The 12603-nt window shown below is 37.5% G+C and overlaps 1 protein-coding gene across 3 annotated transcripts in view; it reads right to left on the bottom strand.

The window, feature by feature from the left end:
• LOC121296084 (C-Maf-inducing protein) overlaps positions 1 to 12603 on the bottom strand; it is a 90144-nt gene that overhangs the window by 19214 nt on the left and 58327 nt on the right. For all 3 annotated transcript variants that reach the window (XM_041221266.1, XM_041221268.1, XM_041221269.1), the window contains exons 3-8: positions 7160 to 7210; positions 6570 to 6731; positions 4998 to 5039; positions 4775 to 4837; positions 2568 to 2648; positions 2079 to 2182 (exon numbers count right to left, since the gene is read on the bottom strand). In XM_041221266.1, the coding sequence (XP_041077200.1) occupies positions 2079 to 2182; positions 2568 to 2648; positions 4775 to 4837; positions 4998 to 5039; positions 6570 to 6731; positions 7160 to 7210 (503 nt within the window). The remainder of the gene's footprint in view (positions 1 to 2078; positions 2183 to 2567; positions 2649 to 4774; positions 4838 to 4997; positions 5040 to 6569; positions 6732 to 7159; positions 7211 to 12603) is intronic.

Here is a 12603-nt window from a genome sequence, read left to right as displayed (position 1 = left end):
CAATTTCCGTATCTCTCATATGATATTTATAATGCACATTTTTATTTCCTGCGTGCAGTACCTTACACTTTTCTCTACTAAATGTCATTTGCCATGTGTCTGCCCAGTTCTGAATCTTGTCTAGATCATTTTGAATGACATTTGTGCTGCAGCAGTGTTTGCCACTCCTCCTATTTTTGTGTCATCTGCCACTTTAACAAGTTTGCTTACTATGCCAGAATCTAAATCATTAATGTAGATTAGGAATAGCAGAGGACCTAATACTGATCCCTGTGGTACACCGCTGGTTACCACACTCCATTCTGAGGTTTTTCCTCTAATCAGTACTTTCTGTTTTCTACATGTTAACCACTCCCTAATCCATTTACATGTGTTTCCTTGAATCCCAACTGCATTCAGTTTGAGAATTAATCTTTTGTGCGGGACTTTGTCAAAAGCTTTCTGGAAATCTAAATAAACCATGTCATATGCTTTGCAATTATCCATTATCGATGTTGCATCCTCAAAAAAATCAAGCAGGTTAGTTAGACACGATCTCCCTTTCTTAAAACCATGTTGACTGTCTCCCAGGATACTGTTACCATATAGGTAATTTTCCATTTTGGATCTTATTATAGTTTCCATAAGTTTGCATATAATAGAAGTCAGGCTTACTGGTCTGTAGTTACCTGGTTCAGATTTTTTCCCTTTTGTGGATCGGTATTACGTTTGCAATTTTCCAGTCTGTCGGTACAACCCCTGTGTCAAGAGACTGTTGCATGTTAGCAGTTTGTAAATAACTTCTTTCATTTCTTTGAGTACTATTGGGAGGATCTCATCCGGCCCAGGGGATTTTTTTCCTAGTCCCTTTAACACTTCTGCCTCAGTTATGCTAAAGTTATTTAAAACTGGATAGGAACTGGATGACATGCGGGGCATGTTGTCCGTATCCTCCTTTGTAAAAACTTGTGAAAAGTAATCATTTAATATATTTGCTATTTTTTTTCTTCATCTATGATTTTGCCATTTGTATCTCTTAGACATTTAACCTCCTCTTTGAATGTTCTCTTGCTGTTGTAATATTAGAAAAACATTTTGGAATTTGTTTTAGCTCCATTAGCAATGTTCATTTCTATTTCTCTCTTGGCCTTTCTAACTTCCTTTTTGACTTGCGTTTGCAGTTCCGTGTACTCTTTCTGTGTACTTTGTTTTTGGTTCCTTTTTAACGCTCTGTAGTGTCTTTTTTTGCTGAATATTTTTTCTAATTGATCTATTAAGCAATTTAGTTTTACATTTAGATTTGTCTACTTTAGGGATGTAATTGTTTTGCGCCTCTAGTACTACATTTTTGAAGAGCAGCCATCCTTTTCCTGTGGATGTTTTCTCTATTTTACTCCAATCTACTTCTGTTAGTCTCTGTTTCATACCTTCATAGTTTGCTTTTCTAAAATTGTAAACCTTAGCTTTAGTCATTACTTTTGGGGTTTTAAAAAGCACTTCAAATGAGACCATGTTGTGGTCTGAGTTTGCTAGTGGTTCTCTGACCTCTATTTTAGTTATTCTGTCTTCATTATTTGAAAAGACTAAATCAAGGCATGCCTCCCCTCTAGTTGGTGCCTTGACAAATTGTGTTAGGAAGCAGTCATTTGTCATTTCCACCATTTCAGTTTCGTCTGTCGTGCTCCCCACCGGGTTTTCCCATTTTATATGGGGGGGGGAGTTGAAATCCCCCATTAATATGGCTTCTCCTTTGCTACATGCATTTCTAATGTCATTGTATAACAGATTATTTTGCTCACCATCTGAATCTGGCGGTCTATAGCATGCTCCTATTATTATGCCCTTAGAAGTTTTTGTAATTTCGGCTTTATTTTCTTTGTCCAGGTTAGATGATCAGTGAAGGTTAGTAAGTCTGTTAAATGGTGATCTGAGCAGAAACAATTATATAGAAATCATACACACATCATAGGATATAAAATTAACTAACGATTAAAAAAAAACAAAAAAAAGTAGATATTATGTTGATGGCAATGAAGAGAAAACACATATGGTCAACTGCTTAATTCTGAAATGAAAACCACAGAACTACAGGAGCTCACCTCTGAATGAACTTTTTCACCACCTCCATTCCACCATTTAACTCGTTCAGTGCCAGTATGTACTCCTGAGTAAAGAGCCGCAACCGAGGGCATTTCCCGAAATCCTGCGAGCAAAACAGAAAAGATGACCTTTTTCATCCAAACCAAACACCAGTTCGCCTACAGCGGACCTCCCCTCCCCGTCTTGCTTCTAGAAAGACACATCGGCTGACCTTGCCTATGTTAGATCTATCTAAGTAAGTCAACTAGAACTAAAGAACTGCTCCTGAACGCAGGTCAAAAGCACCTTAAACAGTATGTGAGTTACTGAAGTTATGACCACTAAGAATAATTCAAAATGTCACAAAAAGGTAAGGAGTAAAAAAAAAACAAAAAAAAAAAACGCTTACTCGTAAAGAATATAACTGAAATTGAATCTCTTTGTGGTAGAACTCCATGACGTGAGACAGGCACACTATTATACATGAGATGGCTGAAGGACCTACTCACCATATTGTGTTTGAGGATTCTCTGTACCACAGGTGTGAACACTTCTATCACCACCATAGACCTGGGGCGTTCTCTGCAGTGCTAGAACAAACAGTAGAGACACCAGCAATGAACAAGCCCTCTCATACCGTCACACTGGAGTTATGATTCAAGGAGAGGAAGCCATCTCATTGGAAAAAACGAAATGGTTTATACCACAGCGTGAAACCATTTCACACCAATAAAAAACTGTGCTGTAGAAATTTACTATAAATAAGTGATTTACATGGAAACACACACACACAAAGATAAGTTTCATTGGACAGGCACATTAATTGATAAGGTGTCAAATTTAAATCTTTTTTGATTGTCATTTATTGAGATTGGCAATACATAGGACAAAGTGCATCAGTGCTCAGTACAAACTAAACTGCAGTTAACTGAAAAATGCATCTTAAATCCATTCTGGTTACAAAATCGGGCTCAGCATCATCACTTGTGCTACCTCAAGATAGAGCAACATCATGAATATATCAAACAATTATCAAATGCAAAAGGCACAACAAATTAATGACTGTGATAATAATTGTCAAAGCACAGTTTGAATATTGAATATTGTACTTATTTTGTCCAATTATTATATTCCCCTCTGATTTTTTTCTAATTTGGAATGCTCAATTGCTTCCCCCCTCATCACAGTAATTGTCCACATGGCTCAGGAGACCAGAAAGATCACTGGGCGTCCTCCGATCCCATGACCAAGCCAGCTTCCTTTTTAACCTACTCGAGAGCGGATATCAGCGAGCTACCGATCTCTGGAGGACAAAGGCCAGCCCTGCAGATGTCTGCCTTTGAGCTCACTGGGCACCTAGTCTGCAGGGTTCCCTGTAGGACAATGAGGTGACCCAGTCCTTGCTGGTTTTGCCTCCAGAACCCACGGAAGTGCCAGACCCAATGCGACGCTCCCTTTGGAGTCCCCAGCAAAGACTGCACAATGCCCTGTGCTTCTACTCAGGGGGGTATTGTACATTTAAAAATGTATAAATAACATTTTTTTTTTATGCATCATAATCAATAACTATTGCAGAGTATCAAAACATATAACACAAAGAACTTGATTATTAATTAAAACATGGTAATCCTAAAATTGTGCATTGCTCACCACTGTGTCACTGTCTAAAGACAGAAAATCTTTTTTTTTGTAGTAGTAGTAAAATCAAATCTATATCCCCTGTACAGCACTGGTAAACTATTTTACCCATTTTCAAGAATACATGTGATCAACACAGGCTTGTTTAGTCACTTCCTAATGTTTGTGGGATTCCATAAACACACTTATACCCGCACATGGGAATAAAGTAGCTACAATGCTTATCTAAGGTTGTATGAGGTGTGAAACTAGGTCACTTGCCAGCCACATAAAAGGCAGGGTTTTTGTGAGGGCGGCTAGATTGAGTTTTGTTACACATGATAAAGATTGCAGTCATCTTTGTGGGATGAGAATTTCTTTACTGCTTCTGCTTACTGAAATAATAGTAATAATAATAATAATAATAATCATCTTCATCATCATCAATGGGAGATTCTGACAGACAGCTGACAGACTTTGTAAAGGATACAGCTGGGGATTGTGAGCTTATCCACAATGTCAAAACAGATTGTTAAATATTCAATACCAATACTATACAAAGAAACACTAAAATTAAATATGATCACTTCAATGGCAAACGTTTCAATGTCTTCTAGTCAGAAAGTCTGTCTTTCATTGTGTGAACTCTCTTAGCATTTCTAAATTTAATATTATTGAGGTTCTTTATTCAGTTGTTATAGCAAAACAAAACAATTACCTAACTAGCAATAAGCAATCTAGAATGCGGAATAGAATAGCAAAAGAAATGGCAATGGAATGTTTAATAATTTAATAAGCAGTTTCCAAACATATGAACAAATGTAACTGTGACATACAAACAGACAGGCAGAGCCTGATATGTAATTTAATATCTGTCTCTAAGCCGTTTTCCAGAAGACATGGAAACATGCAAAGTGTGTTGTACGTGCATATGACCACCTCCACTATATCCCGTTCCTGGAGATTTATTTTAAAACCTTGTTTATCAAAGGGTCATTAATAATATTCATAACAGGAGGCCAAAAGCTTTAGAAATGAATTTTTTTACTGGAGCAGAAACCACATTATTCACAGTAACAGCCTCAGTGTTCCAAGTTACCTTGCAGAAGAATTCACAGAGGTCTGGAGGTGGGTGGTTGTTTTCCAGCAAGGGTGCAATTGCCTAAAAGAGACCACAATGAAACTTACAATGGAATGGTTATATCCTCTTCAGTTTGCATTATTCATCGATAATGTAAGAATAACAATTTTTACTGGTCCTTGATCCACCCCTCCCACTGACAATTGAAGCTACCAACAGTCCCCTAAATTAACCAACTTACCGCTATAATGTTTTCATGTTCCAGTGTACTTAGCTTTGTATTCTGAAAAAATAAAATAAAATTCAGTTAAAAAAAAAAAAAACAACAACTCACTCCTTACAAACAATCAATCTGAAAAACGCAAAGCCTTATCACATGAGAAACATACCAAATATATAGTTTCCAATATCCACAGTAGGTTGTTTACAGACAGGCTAACTGAGCTCATGTAACTGTGGTCTGCTAGGTTACAGTACAATACCATTCTAATTAGTATTATAAATCACATGGTCTCAGCGAATCAGGATCCACGTAGAGCAGTTATTGACCTACAGGAGATGCCCTCTAAAAGCTGACTTTAGAATCTTCAAACTGAAAAGAACATGTGTTTGGTGTAATACAGCTTTGGCTAAAAGTTGCTTCACCTAGAATTTCAGGATTGAGAAAAAAAATAAAAAATAAAAAACACTATATGAACATAATTTAGATATTTTTTATTTAACAGCATAATCAAATAAAATTACAAAATTGCATCTCAAAAGTCTATAGGAAGCCATAATAGTGGTACAATATTTCATGTTAGATTTTAAAATGTTTTCAGTTTTTCGTTAAGTAAATGGAAAACTACAAAGCGGTATGTAATTCAATATGTTAACATAACATTATTCAGCAGGTTTCATTGTAATTCACGAAGCAAAATGCACAGAGCCTAGACCATTTAGGGAGCTGCATGGGAGTAGTTACAGCTTAAAACTCACTGGAAGCAAAGCAGCACATGCAGAAACATATAATGGTCCCATTATTGTTGTTTTCGTCGCGTACAGTACGACTAGCCAAATGTAAAACATTTCAGGCTCCCCTCAGTGGTTAGAAAATAAAATAATAAAAAAAAATAAGACATTCCAGTTGCTCAGCGAAGCACTGCATGGTAATGTGTTTAAGACACTATAACCTTTCCAAGCTAATAAAATAATTCCAGAAACAAACAGTAGATCTAAAAAGTTGAGTGGTACTATATAACTGTACAAAAAGATTTCTGGTATAACAGGAGAGATACAAAAAATGTATCTACTATTACAAAAAAAGTGTTTTTTAATTTTAAAAGTATGCCGTAAGTTCTATGCACCAGATGGCACCTATACCCAGGGTAAGATAAGTTGGAATTTTGTCTGCACCTGCAGTTAAGGTCAAAAGTTTTGTATCACATAGAATTTTAGGATTGAAACATTATTCTAAAAAAATAAATAAATAAATAAATACAATTTTGACCTTTTGTTTAATTTCATGTAATCAAAGAAACTACAAACTGTAATCGCAAGTGTCTACTGGAAGCCATAATAGTAGTACAGTATTTCATGTTATATTGCGAAAAGTCACAATTCTCAATTTTGGCCGGTTTTTCATTAAGTATATGGAAAACTACAAAATGGTATGTAATTCAACATGTCAACATAACATTATCCCAGCAGGTTTCATTCGACTGTATATAACGAATGGAAGTACTCAGCAGGCAAGTGTTGCTCTGGTTCATATATCCTGAGCAACCGGCAGTGTTGAGCAACCAGGAGCTTGCGTGTGCTTCCTTCCCCTTACCTCTGAGAGCAGTTTGGAGACGATCTCCAGGGGTGCCTGGTGGATAGAGTCGTCCTGCAGGGGAGAAGAGAGCGCCATGTCCACCAGGGTCCGAATCTCCTTCAGAACCACCTCCCAGCGACTCGGGTTACTCAGAACCTTCTTGTACTTGTAGATCTTTTTCTGAGAAGACAACGGCTGAATGTCAGATCGGTGGGATCAAGAAACACCCTTCTTGCTGTTCATTTGACTTCAAGTATTTATGTACAGATTTAAAACACCTGGAGGTTATACATACAGTATGTTAGAATCTGAATTAATTTCACTACTACTTATTTCAAGTTCCAGCCTTCCTAAATATTATCCTACAAAAACACAAATATTAGACTATAATGTAAAGCTGTGCATGGGTGTTCACTGTGTGACACTAGTCACCGTTCAGTAATATTTGTGATTTTCAGGGTTTTTTGCGAAGCGCTCTTGTAGGAATTGCTGCTGACAATTGACAGCCCCATATAAACTGTAGCATGACACAGAGTGCTTGTCATGATGTACGGATACTAAAACAAATCCTTTTAAAACATGGATAAACACTTTTTTTTTTTTATTACCTTCCACTGCAGTGAGTGAAACCATTGATCCCGGAGATAACTGTTGGCAGCCTGAAAGACAGAAGGCAATGTGGAGCAGTTGAGCGAAAGAACCTCACTTTTACAAACACTTACGAATTGACAGGTCCTCAAAACATATTACTTGAAAGCTAAAACAGGGTTCCTGGATACTGTAAAATACACAGGAGAGCAGGCTCTGGGAACTGTACCAGTTCAACAGAGCTCTCCTGGCTTATTATTTGTTTTCATCTTAGTATTTTAAAGCTATAGACCTTTTATTAATACACATAAAATCATTGAAAACACCACATGTTTCAGAGTTACACATATCAGACTTCTGAACAACCTCCATTCCTGATGTGTTTGTAACTTTGAAGTTCTATTTGTACAGTGTTTAAATGTTTCCTTTAAATACAAAATATGTCAAAAGCCAACACATTATAACACTAGGGGTCTTTATGTGATTTAAAAAAAAAAAAAATACCCTAATGTGATAAAAAAAGCAAATACACATACACATAAAAGAGAAAATTAAGACAATGTATGGCACATCTTATATGCAAAATGAACACTGGAAGGTACTTTTTCATGCATTTGACTAACACTGGAAGGTACTTTTACATGCATTTGACTTTGATAGTTATCAAAACTTTGAAAAGTGCAGTTCCTAATATAACACATCACATGCTGCTGATTGGTCCAGTTATTTACATAACTGCAGTATAGGAGATATGGGGTCTAAGATAAAACTAGAGCCTAAAGCAAAGCCTGATCAGGTTAAAATGTTGCACTGTGCAGTGTATTCCAGACGCACCATACTGAATCTTCTGTATCCAGATCATGCGTTCTCCTGCAACAACGCTGCTTTTATTCAGGAGGGAGCATGAACAATACACAGTGATGCTCATATGAGAAACTTAAACGTGGAGGCATACATTTAGCTATGTGTGAATACAAATATCCAAACAAATCTGGATGACGTTGAAAAGCAGTGGTATGCAGAACACAGGATCCAGCAAAGATAAAATGCTTCTGTAACTCTTTAACTATGACAATAAACACATGCGTTTATTACATGCTGTGGGCAGCAGGAATAGACATAGCCCCTCTAGCCTGGCTCAGTATACAGACCTGGGTGAAATAATACTAAACCTCACTGCTTCTGTAATGGGTTGTGCAATTCACTGCAGTTACAGATTCTGTCCCCTGTCAGTGAGATGAGGTTAAATCCTCCAAAATCAGAAATGCAGATAAGCCCAGCTCCTTTGCAGTGGTTGAGGCACTCGCTTAACCACTGCGATGTGTGGGGTGGCCGGTTTGTGCCCAGCAACCGCCCTGTTACATTTCTTACTAGGCATCCCATTTATATCAGACAAGACAGCTGGTTTACTTGGACAAAAGGGATCACTCCCACGTAAGCAGTGTGTATACATACAACCCTTTCTGCAAGGTTTATCTTGTTTTGGAGATACAGCTGTTTCACTGCCCTGTATACCCCATGCAGAAACTGGAAAGGATTGTTTACAGTATACACAGTGTTTGCGCTAGGCCGCGTCATTGTCCCCCTGAAATCAAAAATGTCCAGCTGAATTTCTCTAAACGCGCCCATGTGTCCCCCTTCCCAGACCAGATGCAATACCAATACACAGTAAATTAATGCATTTTACATTAACATGACAGGCTAATCTTTTTTACTTGTTTGTTTTTGTTTTTCCATAATTAAAACTCCCATGCCATTATTCTCAGTTTCAGTTTCACAGTAAAGCCTGGACGACAACACCAGGCTTGTTACCAACATGGCCCGGTGCAAATATAACCTTGTATCCCTGTTACACCCAACCATTACTTCTGGAAGAATAAGCAATCAGCTTTGGCAGTGCCTGCTGAAATGTAGGCTATTATATTTGTACTTAAAAATATTGTGAAATTCATCCGCTGTAAACTTATCTATTTGCTAGACAAAAAATATCTGTAATCTATGTGTGGAGATATGGAGTGACCTAGCAAGTGAATCGGAGAAATGTGTACTTCTGCGTACTACAGTGCAGTTTATAGACAAAGTGCAGTAGATTTCTGAAATGAAAACCACATCATTGATTTAAAAAAAAAAAAAAAGAAAAAAGTAGCCTATGATAACGTTATAAAATGTGAAATTTGTCTTTTCTATGACAAAAGATGCTAAAGTTCAGGGCCAAAATAAATCATTATGTGTTATGCACCAAATGTCTCTTGGCCATTTTGCCAGTAGGCCTATAACAGGCATGATTTTATATATATATATATATATATATATATATATATATATATATATATATATATATATATATAGTGCCTTGCAAAAGTATTCAGACCCCTGACCAATTCTCTCATATTACTGAATACAAATGGTATATTGAAATTTTGTTCTGTTCGATATTTTATTTTAAAACACTTAAACTCAGAATCAATTATTGTAAGGTGACATTGGTTTTATGTTGTGAAATATTTTTAAGAAAAATAAAAAACTGAAATATCTTGCTTGCATAAGTATTCAACCCCCACACGTTAATATTTGGTAGAGTCACCTTTCGCTGCAATAACAGCTTTAAGTCTTTTGGGGTAAGTATGTACCAGCTTTGCACACAGTGTCGGAGTGATTTTGGCCCATTCTTCTTGGCAGATTTGCTCCAGGTTGTTCAGGTTGGTTGGACGACGATTGTGGACCACAATTTTCAAATAGTGCCACAGATTCTCAACGGGATTGAGATCAGGACTTTGACTGGGCCACTGTAGGACATTCACCTTTTTGTTCTTGAGCCACTCCAATGTTGCTTTGGCCTTGTGCTTGGGATCACTGTCCTGCTGAAAGGTAAATTTCTCCCAGTTTTTTTAGCAGACTGAGGCAGATTTTCTTCCAGTATTTTCCTGTTTTGCTCCATCCATTCTTCCTTCAATTGTAACAAGATGCCCAGTCCCTGCTGATGAGAAGCATCCCCACAGCATGATGCTGCCGCCACCATACTTCATTGTAGGGATGGTGTGTCCTGAAGCATGGGCGGTGTTAGGTTTGCGCCATACATATCGCTTTGAGTTTTGACCAAAAAGCTTTATCTTGGTCTCATCTGACCACAAAACCTTTTCCCACATTGCAGATGGGCCACTCTCATGCTTTCTGATGATACTTTTTGAGTAACGGCTTCTTTCTTGCCATCCTCCCATACAGGCCAGTGTTATGCAGAGCTCTTGATATGGTTGACTGGTGCACCATTACTCCACTCCCAGCCACTGAACTCTGTAGCTCCTTCAAAGTGATTGTTGGCCTCTCTGTGGCTTCTCTCACAAGTCTCCTTCTTGTTTGAGTGCTGAGTTTTGAGGGATGGCCTTTTCTTGGTAGTGCCTGGGTGGTGTGATGCAGCTTCCACTTCCTGTATTGATCCAACTGTGCTCACTAGGATATCCAAACACTTGGATATTATTTGTACCCTTTCCCTAATCTATGCATTTGTATTACTGTATCTCTAACTTCTGTAGAATGTTCTTTGGTCTTCATTTTCCTTCTGATTCACAGCCTTATCAATCCAGAAAATGTGACAGCAACTTTAATGGTTCACAGGTGGAGGCCAATGGTAAGGTAATTGTGTCCTCGTTAGGGCAATTTCTTTCATCGGTGCAAACTGGGAGCTTCCACAGCACAGGGGTTGAATACTTATGCAAGCAAGATATTTCAGTTTTTTATTTTTCTTAAAAAATATTTCCCAACATAAAACCAATTTCACCTTACAATAATTGATTATGAGTTTCAGTGTTTAAAAATAAAATATCAAACAGAGCGAAATTTCAATGTACCATTTGTAATTCGGTAATATGAGAGAATTGGTCCGTGAAGCGCACACTTCTCCAGCGTGCCAGTGGCTACACAAGGTGAGCATTTGCCCACTGAAGTCGGTTACGACGCCGAACTGCAGTCAGGTCAAGACCCTGGTGAGGACGACGAGAACGCAGATGTGCTTCCCTAAGACATTTCTGACAGTTTGTGCAGAAATTCTTTGGTTGTAAACCCACAATTTCATCAGCTGTCCGAGTGGCTAGTCTCAGATGATCCCGCAGGTGAAGAAGCCGGATGTGGAGGTCCTGGGCTGGTGTGGTTACACGTGGTCTGCTGTTGTGAGGCCGGTTGGACGTACTGCCAAATTCTCTAAAACGACGTTGGAGGCGGCTTATGGTAGAGAAATGAACATTCAATTCTCTGGCAACAGCTCTGGTGGACATTCCTGCAGTCAGCATGCCAATTGCACGCTCCCTCAAAACTTGAGACATCTGTGGCATTGTGTTGTGTGAAAAAACTGCATATTTTAGAGTGGCCTTTTATTGTCCCCAGCACAAGCTGCACCTGTGTAATGATCATGCTATTTAATCAGTTTCTTGATATGCCACACCTGTCAGGTGGATGGATTATCTTGGCAAAGGAGAAATGCTCACTGACATGGATGTAAACAAATTTGTGCACAAAATTCGACAGAAATAAGCTTTTTGTCTCTCTCTCTCTCTCTCTCTATATATATATAGTGTATAGTGTATGTAATTTTATACTACACTATATGCCTATAATACATCTTGCATTGATAAAACTCCACCGGAATAGGAATAAAGGAAATTATTATGCAATACCATTCACGTGTAGTCACGGTTTTGGCAAGTAGCAAAACTGTATCATTATGTGCAGTATTAAAATATGTTAAAATATAGCAAATCCACAAAAAACAACGGAATTGTCTATCTGACATTTTACTTTTCGCATTCTGTGTAAACGGGCCATTGTTTAACCTTGAAAAAAAAAATTAATGTAGTACCTGAAGCAGATCAAAGTGTGTTGTAAAAATAAAGTAAAAATTGTTTTGAAAACTGCCCAAAATATTTACTTGGGGGCTAACAGTGAAACATGTCGAAGAACAAAAATTCAATTTTTGATATGGAAATTGTCCAAATAAAGGGGCAGCTGGATGGTAAGAATTTACCGGTCAGGACAATGGCATTTAAATACTATTAAACTGGATCTGTTCGTAACATGGTTTCTTCTAATGCAGCGGTTTTCAAACTGGGAAAAATTCTGAAATGGCAGACGATGCATTTAATTTAGTACCACTTGCCAGTCTATTGCAAACTTTTGTCTTGTAATAATGTTTACTCGCTAACACCAGACTGATGTGCTGAGACAGAGCATTCAGTGCACACTTGGCTATATTACATATTAAATAGGTACTTCTGAAATAAGCCCTGTTTAAATGTCATATAAACAGTTGGGCGGTTTCTGCAGTCTGTCTTTTGGATTTATATATATATATATATATATATATATATATATATATATATATATATATATATATATATATACACACACACACACACACACATACAACATACATACATACATACATACACACATTACATTATATATATATATATAT

The sequence above is a fragment of the Polyodon spathula genome, chromosome 21 (assembly GCF_017654505.1).
Source record: "Polyodon spathula isolate WHYD16114869_AA chromosome 21, ASM1765450v1, whole genome shotgun sequence".
NCBI lineage: Eukaryota > Metazoa > Chordata > Actinopteri > Acipenseriformes > Polyodontidae > Polyodon > Polyodon spathula.
The sequence above is the reverse complement of the archived record's forward strand: the minus strand, read 5'-3'. Positions and strand labels throughout refer to the sequence as shown.